Below are 17755 nucleotides of genomic sequence, written 5' to 3'. Positions count from 1 at the left end.
TGAATTTGTTCATGAATAAAATTTAATAAAAATTATTTACCATTAAAGATATTTTATTTTGTACTAAAAGTCCTATTGTTATGTCCATTTTATTGATTTGTTCCATTAATTCAGTGTTTGTTCTTATTGACTGGGCCACTTGTCCTCGCAAAGCCTTTGTAAATACACAATTTTCAATACTGGTAATATTAATTATAACTAATACTATTCTGGATTTATATTTTCACAAATAAAATAATTTTTGTCTAATTTATTTAACAAGCAGGTTAAACATAACTAGTCTATAAATTTAAATTTTTATTGGTTTTTGATTTGTAAGAGAAATTAATTGTTCTTTAACTTCTCAGAAGTTGAATAAGAAATATATTTCATGTTTTGTCTATGTATATTCAAACAAGACATGTTGACAGCAAAATAAACACAATGTTATAGACTTATTGCCAATGAATACCTGCAAATGTATTTCTCGTTTATAATCGGCCGTGTTCACATCAACCAACGACAAAAAAGCTCGTAAGTTTTTGTAGGTTACATTTTCAACTGTCAATATGCTCTTGAATAGTTTGCGTACTCTGTACCCTCTCCAAGCTGCCTGTATTATTACAACTGGGTCTCTCTGGAAGATAAAAATTTTTATATTTAGCCAGACAAAGGAAATTTATAGAAATGATAAATGGTAGAGTGAGTATGTTGTTCAATCTTTATAAAAAGATAGTTCCTATTCACAGTTAGTTGTTTTCAACGATCCGGATTTCAAGCTCATCCATCAGGTTGAAGGAATTTACAACCACGTCTCTCGACATGAATATTAAAAGTGAAGTACAAGAACTTGTACACATTTGGCTTGCCTCATTATTGTTTCCAGTAAAATGGGATAAATTTAATTATGATACGTCATCAAAAGTTAAATTTATCATTCATAAAGAAAACAAAGTATCTTGGATTTTAAAAAATAAACACATGAGGTACAGTACACTTAAAAATAAAAATATTAATAAATACCAAATAACTCCAATTAAATTTTACTGAAGGGTTATAAACTTAACAAACATGGTATTAAATAAAGAAGAAATTAATTTATTAAATAAAGACTTAAAATTTGTCCCAAAAACAGAATTAGATACAAAAAAACTACTATCCCTTGGTTCATTGGTAGACTGTTGTAAAATAAATACTAATATGTATAAAATATAAATTTGCTGAAGTAATTAAACACAACTCAGCAAACCTAAACAACAAAAAATTAAATATCTCACATACAATTAAAAAAGTTAAAAAATACCAATGTTATTTTAAAAGCCAATAAAGGAAATAGTGTAGTTATCACTGAACATCAAAAATACATTTCTAAAGTTGAAGAATTTTTAAACAATAATGATTGTAAAGAAATAAAAAAAGATGGCACCTTGAAATTAAGAACTAAAGTTCAAACAGCCATAAAAAAATAGTGACTTATTCTCAAATGACCAATATGCAAACTAATACAAACAAATCCAAAACCCGTTATACAGTCAAAATTCAAAAGGAAAATAAACCTATAAAACCAGTAGTGTCCTTTTATAATTCTCCATGCCAAAAACTCAGGATTACTATCAACAAAATAATTAAAACACACCAATTTCCAACCTACATTTGGTATTAACAATTCTTTAGAATTGATAAAGCAATTAAAGAATATAAAAATTCCTAACAACTGTGTATTAGTGACATTTGATGTTACCAATTTATTCACAAATATCCCTGTTAAAGAATGTACAAAACTTATAAAACAAAAACTTACGAAGAATTCTATTCATGAATTTGTAAAAAATGATATAATCGACCTCTTAAATATATGCCTACTATCTAATTATTGTAAATTCAATAATAAATTTTATGAAATGAAGGGTTACCAATGGGGGTCTCCTTTATCACCACTTTGTGCTGAAATATGGATAATTTTGAAAAAATTCTTTTCAAATAAAAAAAACAATTAATTAAATCTGTTCTTTTTTTGAAACCCTAGGTAGACGATATTTTAAGTATATGGTTAGGAATGCTAGAGGATCTAAAAGAATTCCTCCAACTAATTAATTATTTACAGCGTCCATATAATCCATATAATCGAAATAGACATGCATATATAGAAAACAGACTACAGACACCATGATACCAGCAGAATCTTCTCACTCATAGACCCAAAAAGCTGCTGGTTTCTTTTGGTTCATAGTCCATATGTTAAAACTCCCTTTAACACCTGCTAACGATAAAAAAGAATTACAAACTATTAAAACCTTAGCTAAAAACAATGTACATCAAGAAATATTTATTGATAGGTTGCTAGTTAAAATAATAAAAAAAATTAGTTCAAGTTCTTTGAAGCACTTTTACAATTCATGTAGAGAGACATGGTTGTAAATTCCTTCAACCTGATGGATGAGCTACAAGCTTGAAAGCCAGATCGTTGAAAACAACTAACTATGAGTAGGAACTATCATTTTATAAAGATTAAAGGAAATTTATTTTATTTAAAAACTAAACTCAAAAGGTTAACTTTAGTCCATTAGGAATATTTTTGTGCTATCATGTACTTTTTCCTAACATCTTAGTGGCATAATAATTGGTAGAAATTAACGGTAAATCAAAATACAAAATTAATTTCACCTACCTTCAGATTTATTTCCAAGTCAGATTTTTCTAGATTTGACCTGATTTGTTTCCTGATCAAGTATCCTCTGCAATGAGATTGCAGTTTGCAAATCCTTCTCACTAAGTGTTTACTGTTGACAGTACGAATGACTCTCTAAACAGAATAATTACACACTTTGAAATGCTGATAACAATTAAATATGCATCCAAGATATACTTTAAAATTCAAATAGGATAATCTGATAATTAAAAACTCGCATTTTGCCCTCACATATTTTCTTCATTTGAAAGAGAAAAATATTATCATGAATATCTAACCTAACCTGTCCCTAACTCTAACCCTACCTAACTTGTCCCTAACCCTACCTAACCTGTCTCTAACTTTACCAAACTCTAACAACCCCACCTAGCCTAACCCATCCCTATTCCTACCTAACTTTAACAACCCTGCCTAGCCTAACTTGTCTCTAACCACAACTCTACCTAACCTAACCTTTCCTTAACTCTAACCCTACCTAAACCCAACCCATGATATTTGAGGCCTTTTTAAATTTATATTTTGTATTAATGGCCTTATGTTTTCTATATTAGCCATAGAACAGTGTACTTGATGACGTATTCATGAATGGGGAAGGATAGCATGAAAAAAGGCCAGGGGTGACAGTAGGAATTGAAGCCACGATCGTAGGGTCTACAAGCTGAGAGTCTACCATACTAACCCCTGGTCCTCCCATATTAGACCTCAATAACCACCCAGCTACTGTGGCCCTCCCATATGTGAGACCTCATTTATGTTACTATTGACCGCCTTCTTAAAGTTAACTCCTGAAATTACACCACATTTTTCACCCTTCTAACCATACCTAACCCATCTCTACTCTAACCATAACAACTCTATACATCCTAACAAAACTCAACCCGTGTGTGTCATATATGATGTTTGAGACTTAATTTACATAGCTATTGACCTCCTTCTTAAAGTTAACACCTCTTCAGAATTTTCACCCTTCCCACTGTCGTTCTTTGATCAGGAAGCCAAACTTGGTTGAACACAGAAGAGTGTAGCCAACATCAGAGGTTCCAGAAGTTTCACACAAAAATACACTATAAAAACTGAGTACTTATAGACAGAAAATTTCTATGATGCTTTATGTTTATCAGTACTGTTTCAAACAGAAAACAAAATTATTGTGAAAGTTACCATCTTAGTTGTGATTAGTGAAATGCTCTATTCAGACCTTACCATTGGAAATGTTAATTATAAAACTACTTAAATGGGCCAGAAAATAGATAAATGTAAAATTGGTTTGAGAAAATAAATTATTTTAATAAGTTGTTAATTTTCATACACAAGTAATAATAATAATAAAAATGTTTGAAAATCAACTCACCTCAACATCACTTAAAGAAACGTAACAAGGTTCATCAGCATCTATTGTATGACTCCAGTAATATTGTTCCGTTGTTAGATTAATTGTAATATTGGCTAAACCAACTGTATGTTTAATCCAAGGAGATTGGCCAGTCATTGCCTATGAAAATACAAGACAAATGTCAATTTAAGTTTATCGGCAGTGGTTTAACAGCTTACCTTCTTTCTCGCTATTAACAAATATGCAATAAAATTTACATTGTCTTCATTTACACCAGACAGAGAAATGATCAGATCTACAACTCTTTCTGAATGTCCTTGTATAAGAGAAGTATTTAGCTTTTGTAGCCATTTGATGTCTGAAATTAAGTAAACATAATCTTACGTGTTATATGAGAAGAGTTAAATTTAGAGAACAAAAAATTAATTGACGTTGGATAAATGTTTGAAATACATATTACTAGAAATATACCTGATACTACAGTTGCAACTAAACTTTGCATATAACTAAGTCCTTCTTCAAGCAATTCCAAGGTCAAATTTGAGCATTTTCTGCTATTCCTATTCTGACTAGTCAAGCAGTCCTGAAAAATATGAATACATTATTTAATACACCTTAGTTCGATGGGATTCCAGGACAGACATGCAAAAAAATTTTGTTAAACGATCATCACAGAAACTAACAGTATAAGTACTAAATGAAGTGTGGGGATTACAAAATAATGACAGCATGTTAAGTAAGTACTGTTGCATTTTGGTTAATGACATGGTAAAGAGTGAGATTGGACACATAGGTAAGTCCATGGCGGTTTGGGAGTTTTATTGTCGATTAGTCTTTTTTAACTGGGGCATAAGTTTTGATTGTATGTCTAATATTTTTTACTTACTTTTAAATATTGCTGTAGTAGCCAAGCATTTTCCATGTTAACGCAATCTGTGTTCAAGTTGTGCGGAGTTACCAACAGTTCTGAATAAAAACTCGAGTCATCCTCTAAAACTTTATATTCTAAAGAATTCAGTGGGTTAAGGGGGTCGGCTGGAATTTTAAATTAGGAGTAAGATTATTTAAATTAGACTGTAATAGTGTTGACATGATTTCATACATTGGATTTCTTCTATTTCTTCTTGTAAAAGTGTTTTTCTTCTTTCATTAACTAAATCGATACAATCCTGGATATTCATATACGATAAAATAGAACAGTCACACCTTTCTATTTCAATAAAACGTTTACAAGCGCTTAAAGCCTTGAGATATTGGTCTTTTAAATCATAGTCCAGTCCCTAAAAATGATTTATAAAATATAATAAACTTTATGAAAACAGTTAATATATATTTTATTTACTTGAAAGACCACTAATGATGAATTTAGTGCAGACCAGGTTTTATCTGGACACATAGTATCAACAGCTTCTGATATTAAAGCAATAGAGTAAAGTATGTCGATACTCGATTTAACCCCATCACTCTGAATCATTCCCTAAAACCAACAAACATCTGTAAAACATTAACTATTTGTCAACTAAAAACATTTATAATAACATTATGCACATTTTTCTTTGTGCTAAAAGTTCTTGTGTATGATCTGCATGTTTGAGGGGTAACTGCACTTACTAGAGTGCATTAGCAGAAATTACTACAGGTTTACCTGGCAAATTTTATCCTCTTTCAGTTCCATTAAATAAAGCGAAACAAACTGAGACTTCAATTTCATTTTGTCTATTCCAAGGGCAGGATGATGTATAGCTTCAATAAATTCTTTCAGCGATCCAGTCTCCACTGCATTATTCAATTTCTTCATAAAATCTACCAACAAAAAATATTGCGCATTAATGACTGTGGAAAACTTGCTTTTGTACTAGAGTAAAGGAACAAGCCTTGTACAGAAGACAGTAATAAGAAAAATTGACATGAACTATTACAAGGACAAACAAAAACTAGACAGTGACTCCAAAACTAATGAAACTTACATGTACCCTAATTCAACAAACTCATCAAGTCAAATTAAATGTTTCCAATTATTGAGTAAGTTTTTTTCAATTATTTTATTTGTACTCTTACATATTAGTACATATTACAAATATGATTACAAAACAAATTTTTTTCACGTGGTTACTTGGTTTACTAGCACTAATGCCGGTTAATTATATACTGTGAGTTTCGTCCTGTGGCCTGTGGGTTGATAAACCTATGGTTCGATAATTACCTATCAACTTGGTCTGCCTATGCTTGCTGATTTTTGTCAGTCAGTTGTGCTTCAGCATTTCGCCATTTTCACTGTTCAGTTGGGGTGATTTTGGTAGAGTGAAGTTTTGTTATATGAGGTCTTGTATGGTGGGGTCCATTATTGTTCTTAAACTATTTGATGTTTTCCTTGCATCTCTTTTATTTTTCATCCAGATATAGTTGTCTCAGCATTCGCATATTGCTGTGTACATTCTGGTCACCCCCCCCCCTAATATGTCAGTCTTTTCAGTGTTTTACCTTAGTAATTTCCCTATTGTGTTTGTGGTTTTCCATGTTGTTTTTATGCTTAATTTGTTGAATAAGTTAGTTTGCATGTTTCTTTCCCAATGTATGTTCTTGTGATATTTTGTTTATCTATGCATATTTTATTATTTTGTTCATTGTTTATGTAGCTGTTATTTTGTGCTATAGTTTGTATTCTTTTTAATTAGTTGTCGTACTTGTCTTTAGTTAGTAGGTTTAATTTTAATTGGCTTGTATGATTTTTAAAAAAAGTTTGCAGACCAATGATAATCAAGCTACAGGTTCATCACCTCGTACACAACACCATGTTCCACAACAAGTGAAATACCTTTTTTAGGACTACCACTGATGTTTTCCTTATTTTCTTCTGCCTGAATAAAATAAAAAGATAATTAGTAATGTCAATATAAAATGCTATAGATCATTATTGAATGTAAAAGTGATTTGAATACTAACTTGAGCCACATGGAAAGCAACCAAAATTTCACTATCTGAAATTAAAAATTCTAATTACCTATATCAATATCAAAAAATATATCTCATATTGAAACATTAAAAACCAACAGACAGTTACTTTTATTTACAACAATGAACAATTAAAACAACAAAAATCAATAAATAAACAAAGTATATAGATAAATGTGGATATAATCCTTCTGCCAGAAGTCGTTGCAAAAGAAAAAATTGGTAAATATACTTCAACTATAATGAAATCAAATAACATTGAATTTTGAAACAAACTAAAAATAAAAAGCAAAATAACTACAAAATAGGATAAATATTCTACAAATCATGAATTCATACAGAATTCATTCAACAACAAAAATCAACATAAAACTAGTAGTCGAATGTGCTCTATTTACATTTTCATAAAAACACAGATACAAAATATAAAACACATACCTGGTTTTGCTCCATTAACCGTATGTCCTGTTATATTCCTTTTAATCTGAAAAATAACATTTTTGTCTTAATAATTGATAAAATAGATGCATACCTGTTTAATTTGAGAATTAAGGAATGGAAATTATAAACAATATTATATTCGCATATTAATGTGTACTATTATTAAGGGGTGCCCGTTCAAGAGAAGTTTAATTTTTTTGGTTATTCAGATATCGTGAGATAACTATAGATTAACGGTCACTAATCTCTACACATTTAATTTTTTTTTTTAACCAAAAAAATGTTATGTTGTACATAATATATAATATTTTATAAATTTCAATGAACCTTGTAAATAAATAGAAACATATTACATGTTTACAATTAAATAAATAAATAGATCTTGGTCTGTTTTTTAAACTTCGGTAAAGACGTTTCATGCTCATGATGCATTCTCATTCCATTCACCATGGCAATTCATTTATCATTCTAACTTCTCTTTATAAAACTAGAGCATCCAAAATAGCTCTTTTAATTTTACATAAATTGCATGAAGTGGGAAAACACAAAATATAGTTGAGGCTTGAGAACCAAGATGTGCCCATTTGCCCTATAATAGATCAAACAATATGGTAGTCATCCTAATTTCCACCAATCAATCATCCATTAGAACAGAAGGGCAAGAAATTTTGGCTTCTCCATGAAAGAGAAGCTTTTGAAAAAGAAACACCAAATAAAGACAAAGTAGTTTCCAGAGAAGTAGAAAAAAAAAAGCCAAAATCCTAAACAATTTTTCCTCTGCAAAAGAGAATCTTATGAAAATGTGCCAATGTATTTATTTAAAATGAATTAATAAACACAGAACACTATATGTGAGAAACAGAACTTCTGAAAGAAAAGAAAAAATAGACAAGGGCGAAGAAAAGTTTGCATATATTTTCCTTACAACTGTTTAATTTAAACTAAACAGTTTTTTATTATTAGTAAGTTAAGGGTTACATGCCATACCTAGCCTATCTTCATGAAATGTTTTTGGCATAAAACAAAAATTTAACATGACCGTAACAAATATTTTTTCATATGGACATTTAATATATTTTTACTGTTTACATTCATTCTATGGCGGTGGATTACTCAGATAGGGACTGACAGCAGGTCCATCACCGGTATGGACGGTATAAGGGATTTAGAATGTATAGAAATCCTTTTTTTTATTGGGGAATGCAGAAATTGTGAGGAGAGAGGTATTCCTATAGAGGGGTGCCTGTTAAGAAATGTTCCATCAGAGAAACAACATAAAGGTAAACTTACATTATTTTTAATTTTGACATTTTCACTTTTATCCAGAAAATCAAAAAGAAAATTTTGACGAGTGTGTTCTTTGAATTCTGCTCCCAGGATATCAATTTCTTTGTCTAGAAAAGAAAAAAAATTAGCATTACTATCGTTATTATTAACATGATTTGGTTCTATAAGTTGGTTATGATAATTAAAAATCATACATATACAACTATTTTTTCTTAGAACATCAACTAATATAGCTAGTTTCCAAATGCAATCAAATAAATTCCAAAGTAAAAATTTTTAATTGAGTATATTAGAGCAGGCAAGGGCGAATTTATCTGATGCATACAAAATCTTTGTGAAATAAGTATTGGGTTCACCCATTAAACTCTGAAATAATTAAGCGATTTTTTTTTCCCCAAGAACTACAATGTTATTTGTAATAGTAGCTGACTCTGTCTTCAATCATTCAAATATGGAAATGAGGCTACAACACCTACAACCTTCTGTACATTGTACATTGCCTAATGACCCATGTGACTTGTTTGAGTTGATCATGAAACTTTAAGTTGGATAAAGGCATATTTTGTGATAAAAAGTTTGCAATACAGGAATATGATAGCTCATCTATAATTGAATGCACATTTGTCATTGTTTTTGTTTTTTCTTAAAAAAAAATTATAAACACATACACTCATATGCAGTGTTTGTAGATAGTTTAAGAGGAAAAAGCATACACAGCCAGCTCAACTGCCACTACCAGACCAACTGCCATGGTCAAATAAACCTTGACTACCAACATGGAGACCTCAATAATCTCAGAAAAGAGAGGAATTTGGGACTTCGGAGAGAAATAAAGCAAGCAATTGACAGAAAGAGATTAGACTGTCAATGTCAAAGTTGATTTGAAGTTTTATCCTTATACCCTCATTCATAATGGAGGCATGGGATTTTCCTATGCAGTAAGATGTTCATAATTGGATTCCTGTACCAGGTATTCTATCTCCTTGTTATCTGGTCAGTTCAGATATTTCTCTCTACTTACATAGGGCTAAACATTCAATGACCACATTTCCCAATTCATAAAAAAAATTCATATAAATCTGTTATAACTTTGACAAAATTTTGGGTTCAACTCACTAGTCTCCATGGAAGTAGAATGTTAACTTCCAAATAAGAAAACGGGAGTTCACAACCTTACCGACCATTTTCGATTCAACTTATAGTGATTGAGTTAAGTCAATAACTTAAGTTATTGAAGTTAATGAATTGCTTAATAAGTGTTAACATCTAACCAAATCATGAATACCCCTAGTACTTTGAAAAAAAAATTGAAATGTTTATCAGAAAATTTACCTGTGAATGTTACTTTTCCAACTAGAGATTCAATTTGTGGTGTATTATTAAGTTTGTGAAGATGTGATATTAACGTATGTAGGCAGAACATCACTTTAGGCATGTTATTCTTGTTGTAAATGTCGGTTGTCTCCAGGCATATTGACTACAACAGGGAAAATCAAAACAAGGAAAGACAAATACATTTTTATAAACATTAAATAAAGCTGAAATTATATTTACCTGTGGAAAAGAAAGCCTTTGTAAGGCAAGTAAAAAATGGTTAATATTCTCAGTGTGCTTGAAACAAAGTCCATTGATGTCATATATCTTTTCATCGAGGTCGTATATTTTAGCAAGCGGAACTAACTTTGGATAGATAAAATGAGCCAATTTTGCCAACAACACTCCATTTCTAAGCCTTTCTTCAAAAGCTATGGTTGATGGCAGGTCTTCATTCAGTACAGTTTGCAACCACCTAAAAGGTGTATCAAAGTAAAACCAACTACACGTAAATAACATTTGTACTTTTTTTTTACATAAAAGTGCATAACAATTTGTAAATTTACATAATTTCTTCTAAAGTTTGATCTAGACTTTATGTAAATCAACTAATAACAAAAATATTATATTCCTAAACAATTTGCTACATCAAAATCACATCAATTGCCATCTAGGAAAAATTCCAAGCAGCTAAACTTTTAAAAAATATTTATTTGTGCCTGTACATATGAATTTTTCAATGCTAAAAAAATCCTAGGCAAAATACCAACAGTACAGCAGTAATGCAGCCATGCTATTTGTTATTGGGTTAAGGCAAGGAGGTCTCAGGCCATTGTCGTTTGAGGCAGCAAGGAGGGTTTATGGGAAGGGAAGTAGTGGAGAGGACTTGAGCAGTAGGATTAAGATGAATTGACTGATTGGAGTGAAACTTAGGAAGTGGGAATGGATCAATTCTTTGATGAAGGAATTGTTAAGGTCATTATGGATGGTGAGACATAACAAGGAGTTTGGAGAATTCTTCTGAAGACTTGATTGGAATCCTTGGATTCGTTGGATGTTAGCTGGCTTGATTGTACCTCACAGCTCCGTATGTCCATATAGGTCGAAGTAATGTTTTGTTAGTTTATCCTTAGCAGTCATGCCTGATTTTAGTCCTATAAGTCTTCATAGTTGTCCAAATCATCTATTGAATCTTGTGTGTGGATTCCATGTCAGTCTATGACCTAAGTAGTTTAGTTCTGTAGGTGTCAGTAGTTATTTCCTGTTAACTTATAGATAGGGGAAATGCTGTTTGTTTAACGTGAACATAATTTTGGTGCATTTGTCTTCGTTCAATTTCAACCTCCACATTTGGCACCATTCAATGAGCTGAAGATCCTGGACATTGTTGGTGGCTTGGGTAGAAGTAGAGTTAGGGGATAAAATTTCAGTAGCGTTGTTTTAGATTGTAAGGATGGTGTTGGGATGTATCAACAGGTCAGCAGTATAAATGGTATATAGGATGGACTATGAATGCCCCCTTGTGCATCACCTGTGGATCGGTCTTGTCTCAGGGAACTCATTGCCGCAACTTACTCTAAAGCAGCAATCTGTTATATAAGATTTTAGGATTTGGTAATAAGGGTTGGGTAGGAACTGCTTTAGTTTGAAGAGAACTCCTGGGTGCCAGACACTGTCAAAAGCTTTGGACATGTCTAAGAATGCACCCGAGCAGGGATCTGTTCTCTAAAGCAGAGGAAATAGTGTAAAAACAATCCTGAATCATTGCTGAATCATGGAATGACAATGACGAAAACTAAATTGATGTGAAGGAATGACATTATGTAAATTTAAAATAGGTAATAAACTAAATTAAAAAGTAATGTTTAATTTTAAAAAATTGGTAAATCATGAAAAATTAAGATTCACTGTATAAATAAGACGTGTTTAAAAAAATAAGCAATTATACGTACACTCTAATTTCTTCCACATGGCACAGATATCTATATAATTGTTCTCTTTCTATTTTCCTGTCCATGGCATTGATTCAGTCAATATAGTGATGATTTAATGATTTGTCACTCCTTAAACATAACAATAAATTAAGTTTGAATGGTGCTTATTTATTTTATTTATTATACAGGCAAAGCCTATTAAAAATATACACTAGTTACAAATATACTTAGGAGTGATAGTACAGATTCGTTATAAAACATAAATAGGTAATTAAAGAAATAAATGAAATGGAACTGCAATTCAAGAACAAATAATTACAATTGTGAATTATAAAATAAAACATAACTATAAATATAACATGTAATTAACATAATTGAGATAATACTAACAAAAGTTAACTCAATAAAGATAATTAGTAGTAATATCCAAGCTTGCTACCATAGCATAGCAATATAGTAAAATTAATAAAGGATTATAAATATTAAACAAACAAAGATATGTGTTTACAGAACGATCCATACATAAAATGGATATAAAAATAGTACATAAAATGAACTAAATATTTTTATATTGAATGCAGAAATTAACAGATTTTAAAAATGCCAATATATCTTGGTATGAGAGGTGTGGATTAGCATTAGCTGTGTGTATTAACCTATTGATGGGACTTTCTTTTATGTAAATAATCTTACGGGCAGAAATGAAGAATATTTTGTGTGTGGGATGAGAGCTGGGGCAAATAAATGTCCAATTTGAAAAGGAAAATGAGGTCGATGTAAACTCTTCTCTTTTCCAAATTTAAGATATCAAAGAAATCTAAAATATTAAAACAGTCATGTATAGCTCGAATAATTTTAAGTTTGTTAACTGCATATATTAGAAATTTATTCTGAACCATTTCTAGTTGTTGAATTTGTTTATCGTAATATGGGAACCAGATAACACAGAAGTAATCAAGAAGGGATCTAACAAAGGAACAGTAAAGAATTTTGAGTTTTCGGGTCAGCGAATTCATTTGTTAGCCTTATGGTGCTCCCGAGAACTCGATCAATATATTTGTGTCGACTTATTTCATTACCCACACTTTTACTCATCTATGTGTTAACCCTCCAACACCCATTGCCTCTTGTACACACTTGTTTAAATTGCCACCCCTCAGAAAAAAAAATGGGAGGAAATCCTGCAAGATGTTATTTGAAATTTAGTATGAAGTATGCCACAGAGTTTAGAGGTTGTAATTTGCAGGGGAGGAGTTGCAGGAGGACTCACTATTAAAATGATTTTTATCTGCTCCAGTGTTTTGTAATAAGTTTATTATTTTCTCAAAAAAAGTCTTGATTTTTATTAATTTTTTTTTATTTAACTAGATTTTTTATAGTCACACTATTTCCAGACTTATAATTCAAAAAGTGATTTTAAAGTAAACGTAAAAGAGGAAATTTTGAGGACTGAAAAAGTATTGGCGCAGTTTGAATGTTTACTATTAGCTTCAGTCAAAACAAATAAATCCATTTTCTTTCAATAGATTAGAAATGAGGATTGACAATAATACAATGACAACAATAAAACTCAGCCTATGCTCTATCTTTGCCATAGCAATATGGATATACCAATGAATATTGTGTTATTTTCAAAAATCAATATTTTATACTGAAATATTTTAAACAATACAATACAAATATTTTAAACTGAAATCTAAAAAAAGTTAAGTGTGCCAATACTTTTTTGATCCACAGTAGTTTGTAACAAGTTTAAAGAAGCAGCACACTCAAAAAGGGAAGAGTACTGTTTATTTACATTTGTCCCATCTTTTTCAAAACTCAATTGGACATTACCGGACAAATTAAATTAATTTTCATTTTATTGGGGAAAAAAATGTTAAATTTTTTTCGAAAGACATGTTAAACAAGAAAATGGTAAACTTATTGACAAACAACAGGAGGCTATTTCATAAAACAAGTTACAAATTCACAATTTAAGTATCTGTAATGCACATTGTGGAAGTACAAGTGTTTCACCACAAAAAGTTTTAGTTGTAAAAAAAATTACAATTTTACAGGAAAATGTTACAAGTGCCAGTGACAGACATGTCACCTATTTTGAAAGATTACTATTTCTTAAAACCCTGTTGTCATGAAGCATTTACATAATAAAATGCACAATCTGGACCACATACTAACATACAATTTAGCGAATGATTTCCATGACTATCGATAAAATTGGCTTCATATTCATGACGTTTTTCAATATTTAAAAGGGTTACATCAATACATCCTATGACACTGGGCACGCAAGTGACATTGTGGAAGCAGTTCACAACATCCACAACGTTTTCAGGCCACTTGACAATTATATGAAACAATGCTTCATCACACAGCTGTTGAGACACTGCTTTGGACACACCATGCATGTCTCGTACAGCATCGTACTGACACCTGGTACCTAACCAATGAAGTGAGAGTGCATGGTTTCTGTATGAATCGTATTCCATTCACCTTAAAATTAATTCTAATTGACGTCGAAGGGTCTGGAATCATTCATAAAATTCATGTGTACTATGAATAGTAGCAATTTATTCTTGTTCTGAAACGTCTTCGAACCCTTATTTCATTTCTAACATAAATATTATCTTCTTCTTCTGATGATTCCCACATTGTTTATGATAAACAGCCAAAACAATAATAATATTTGGACTATTTACAATGGCAAACTGCAATTTACAGGGCAACCGGGCAACAATTGTCTATCCCGACTCACCCATATTTTCCTCCTTGAAAGAACCCCTAAACCTATTGTGTCCAATCTGTAAATCTGCTATCACAATATCCCACATCCTAAGATTGTCCTTTATACACCTCTGCAAGAACCCTCCACCAAATCCCCAAAGACCTCCAATCCATACTAAACAACAACTCAACTTCAATAAACAAAATTATTAACTTATTAACAGATATCCAACTAATAGATAAAATTTAAAATCCCATCCCCTCAACATTCAGGGGTTTACAACACAACAATTTCTTGTTTCCTCTGCTGGTTTCCCGTGTTGGCAGTGTGGCGCAGCTGATTTGTGGCGACACCCGTACAGGGCCTCGCTGCTGGTCAGTCTTGGGCTGGATTGAGGGGTGTCTCCCCGGAATCTGAGATCAAGGTATCTGCAGCGAGCTTGGAGGAGGTATCGATGGTGACTAGCACAATGTTAAAATTAAAAGCATCAGTTGCAAGAGATCCGTGGGGTTCTGTCCTTTCCAGGCCAGGGGCTGCGCCACTGCGCCGGGGTTTGCGGGGCTTCGCTCTGATGGGTGCAGGCTGCACCGTTGACTTGTATAGACTCAAGAATTAATGACCAATAAGGGCACAGACTTTATTTAACAAAAAAAAAATTTACAGGCATCCAGACACATGTGAAAATTCAGCTGTGATTTACAGTTGTACACTTGTAACTTGTACAAAACAATGGAGAAACACTTTTAAATTGTCAAAATTTGCTTATAAAAATGTAAGAATTCTCTGGTACTTACAAGTCCACTGTTGTAGCTTTATGAAACAGTTGTATGTACTAATTTTACAGCTTGTATAAAAATTCACCTTCAACTTGTACTTGTTACTTTATGAAACAGCCCTTGGATGGGGTGAAATCCAGATATAATAAATTACTCACTCGTCCCGTGTCAATGCAAATAGAAACTCGGGTCAATGTTGAAATTTCTTTATCCTTTCCACGCCAATTTTCAAATAGAAAATAGTTTCAAAAACAGTTATTTTTTTTTACGAATCTGTCATAGACTAGTTTCACATTCTCAGAACGGCCGTAACGAACATGCTCTTAACAGACGTCAACTGGCGCGGGATCCTTTATCAAACCCGTTAAGACATCGATTATTCCGAGAATTAAACACCGAATCGGATTATTTTTAATCTCAAAATTAAACCTTGGAAATCCTCGTCTTACTTTTTTTTAAATTCTGTTATAAATAGCATAAACAATTTATAAATAATAGCGGGCCCAGTCTCGTCTTGCAAAGGATGGACAGTCAACAAACGACCGAATTATTGGGCGAACAATCGATGTTGAAAATAAATTATTCCCCTATAGGAGAACCTAGAAGCTAGGAAAAGCTCATTCAGACTTAAAAACAAAACAAATAAACTGATGGACTAAAGATTCTGCTTAACACTAACAAATAAAATCATACATAATTCTTTGAAAAGAGAACTGACTATAACGACCCGGAAACATCCTTCGTTACAACCTTCAAAACTTTAAAGCCGGGAACACACCCGATGAAACGCTATGCGACGCTACCCGACGCAAATCCAAAGTCCAATTTTCCATATGATTTGTGCATATCTGCCAGATGATATGCAATGCTACCCTACTCTACGCTACGCGATCCCCACTGTCCAGATTTTCGTCGGGTAGCATCAACTATCGAGTACAGTCGAAGGCAAAGAACCGGACACTCATTTTTATTCCAACTACATGTATTATTGTCGTTATATTAATTACAACTTGTTTTAACATAAACCAAATTAACAGAGATCAAAAATTCATTAGTTTTTATTTTTTAGTTTTTATTTTAATTCTAATGGTTTGGTAGAACATTGCTCAAAACACCGCAATACCATGTTTTGATATAATGAATTTAACTAACAATTTATTACACGGTTTTGGTCTTAAAATTTAACTAACAATTTATTTCATGGTTTTGGTCATAAAATTACTCCATTTGCGTCGAGTAGCGTCAGAACAGGACACTCATATTTTTTGTAGTTTATTTCAAACTAAGTATATGTAATACTGTCGTTATATTAATTACAACATTCCTATTTTAATGTAAACCAAATTAAACGAGATCAAAAATTCACAAGTTTTTATAAAAATTATTTAATTGTGATGGTTAGGAAGAAAATTTATCAAAACATCGGAATAAGTTTATTTAAAACAATTAAGTTTAACAAACAATTTATTACATGGTTGTGCTCATAAAATTTAACTAACAATTTATTATGGTTTTGCTCAAAATAATGCATTAAGAAACAAAAGAGGCGATTGTGATAGCGATTATTGTGAAACACGCTGTGTGACTACGTGGCGTGCGCTTGACGTTGCATAGATGTGCACACCCTACCAAAACGTGACAAGGCGTCGGGTAGCATCGGATAGCGTCGCATAATGCTGCATCGCGTGTGTTCCCCGCTTAAAGACTACAAAGAGGATGAAAAACAAATAGAATATGGTATTCGAATGGCACCAAAACAAAGAGAAGGGTGTCTTGATATATTCTGTCCAAACCCAAAATATGAGCAGTCAAACGCATTGATGATGATAAGTTGACTAAGAAAACAGGGCTTGGTGTTCCTCAAGCACTCTTAACACTGCTTTATAATAAAGTGCAAGTTTATAATAAAGCAAGCTTATTATAATACTGCTCCTCAAAAAAGTGGCGCACTATGAGATTTTGATTTCTTTTTTTAATTTGATAACGTTTTGTTGTACTACTTTAAAAATGATTTAATAATTATAGTTAGATGGAAAGTATTTGTTTTTGTCGCCGATAGTGAGGCAAAACGCTTAATCCAAAATTTTATTTAAAATCTCCACAATTTAAATCATCAACAAGGGAATACAATCCTTTAAAAATGCCTTTATTCACGATTTGTGTGGCACAAAACAAAATGATTACAAAAATAACCATAATCAGCGAGCAAGTTGTCCGTGTCATTGCATTGAGGATGGAAGAAATCAGCGTTACGTTGCAAGAGTTTTAGACTTGCCTAAAACGACGATTGTCGGGCATTCAGTGGTACTAGGAGATTGCAAG

General features: G+C 31.8%; 1 protein-coding gene across 2 annotated transcripts in view; it reads right to left on the bottom strand.

The window, feature by feature from the left end:
* The window catches only part of LOC106667199 (ras GTPase-activating-like protein IQGAP1), a 28857-nt gene extending 12975 nt beyond the window's left edge, over window positions 1–15882 (bottom strand). The window contains exons 1-18 of one of the 2 annotated variants that reach the window (XM_014394990.2): window positions 15452–15882; window positions 11948–12058; window positions 10236–10470; window positions 10014–10158; window positions 8685–8788; window positions 7392–7437; window positions 6945–6979; window positions 6817–6859; window positions 5647–5804; window positions 5344–5478; window positions 5104–5281; window positions 4888–5036; window positions 4473–4584; window positions 4220–4359; window positions 4020–4160; window positions 2648–2782; window positions 452–616; window positions 41–154 (exon numbers count right to left, since the gene is read on the bottom strand). In XM_014394990.2, the coding sequence (XP_014250476.1) occupies window positions 41–154; window positions 452–616; window positions 2648–2782; window positions 4020–4160; window positions 4220–4359; window positions 4473–4584; window positions 4888–5036; window positions 5104–5281; window positions 5344–5478; window positions 5647–5804; window positions 6817–6859; window positions 6945–6979; window positions 7392–7437; window positions 8685–8788; window positions 10014–10158; window positions 10236–10470; window positions 11948–12012 (2100 nt within the window). In that variant the 5' untranslated portion in view covers window positions 12013–12058; window positions 15452–15882. The remainder of the gene's footprint in view (window positions 1–40; window positions 155–451; window positions 617–2647; window positions 2783–4019; window positions 4161–4219; window positions 4360–4472; window positions 4585–4887; window positions 5037–5103; window positions 5282–5343; window positions 5479–5646; window positions 5805–6816; window positions 6860–6944; window positions 6980–7391; window positions 7438–8684; window positions 8789–10013; window positions 10159–10235; window positions 10471–11947; window positions 12059–15451) is intronic. The other variant, XM_014394991.2, reaches the window with a different exon arrangement.
* Between the last annotated feature and the right edge of the window lie 1873 nt (window positions 15883–17755).

The sequence above is a fragment of the Cimex lectularius genome, unplaced genomic scaffold, assembly GCF_000648675.2.
Source record: "Cimex lectularius strain Harlan isolate CLEC.00 unplaced genomic scaffold, Clec_2.1 scaffold27, whole genome shotgun sequence".
Lineage (NCBI taxonomy): Eukaryota > Metazoa > Arthropoda > Insecta > Hemiptera > Cimicidae > Cimex > Cimex lectularius.
This window is presented reverse-complemented; position numbering and strand designations above follow the sequence as displayed.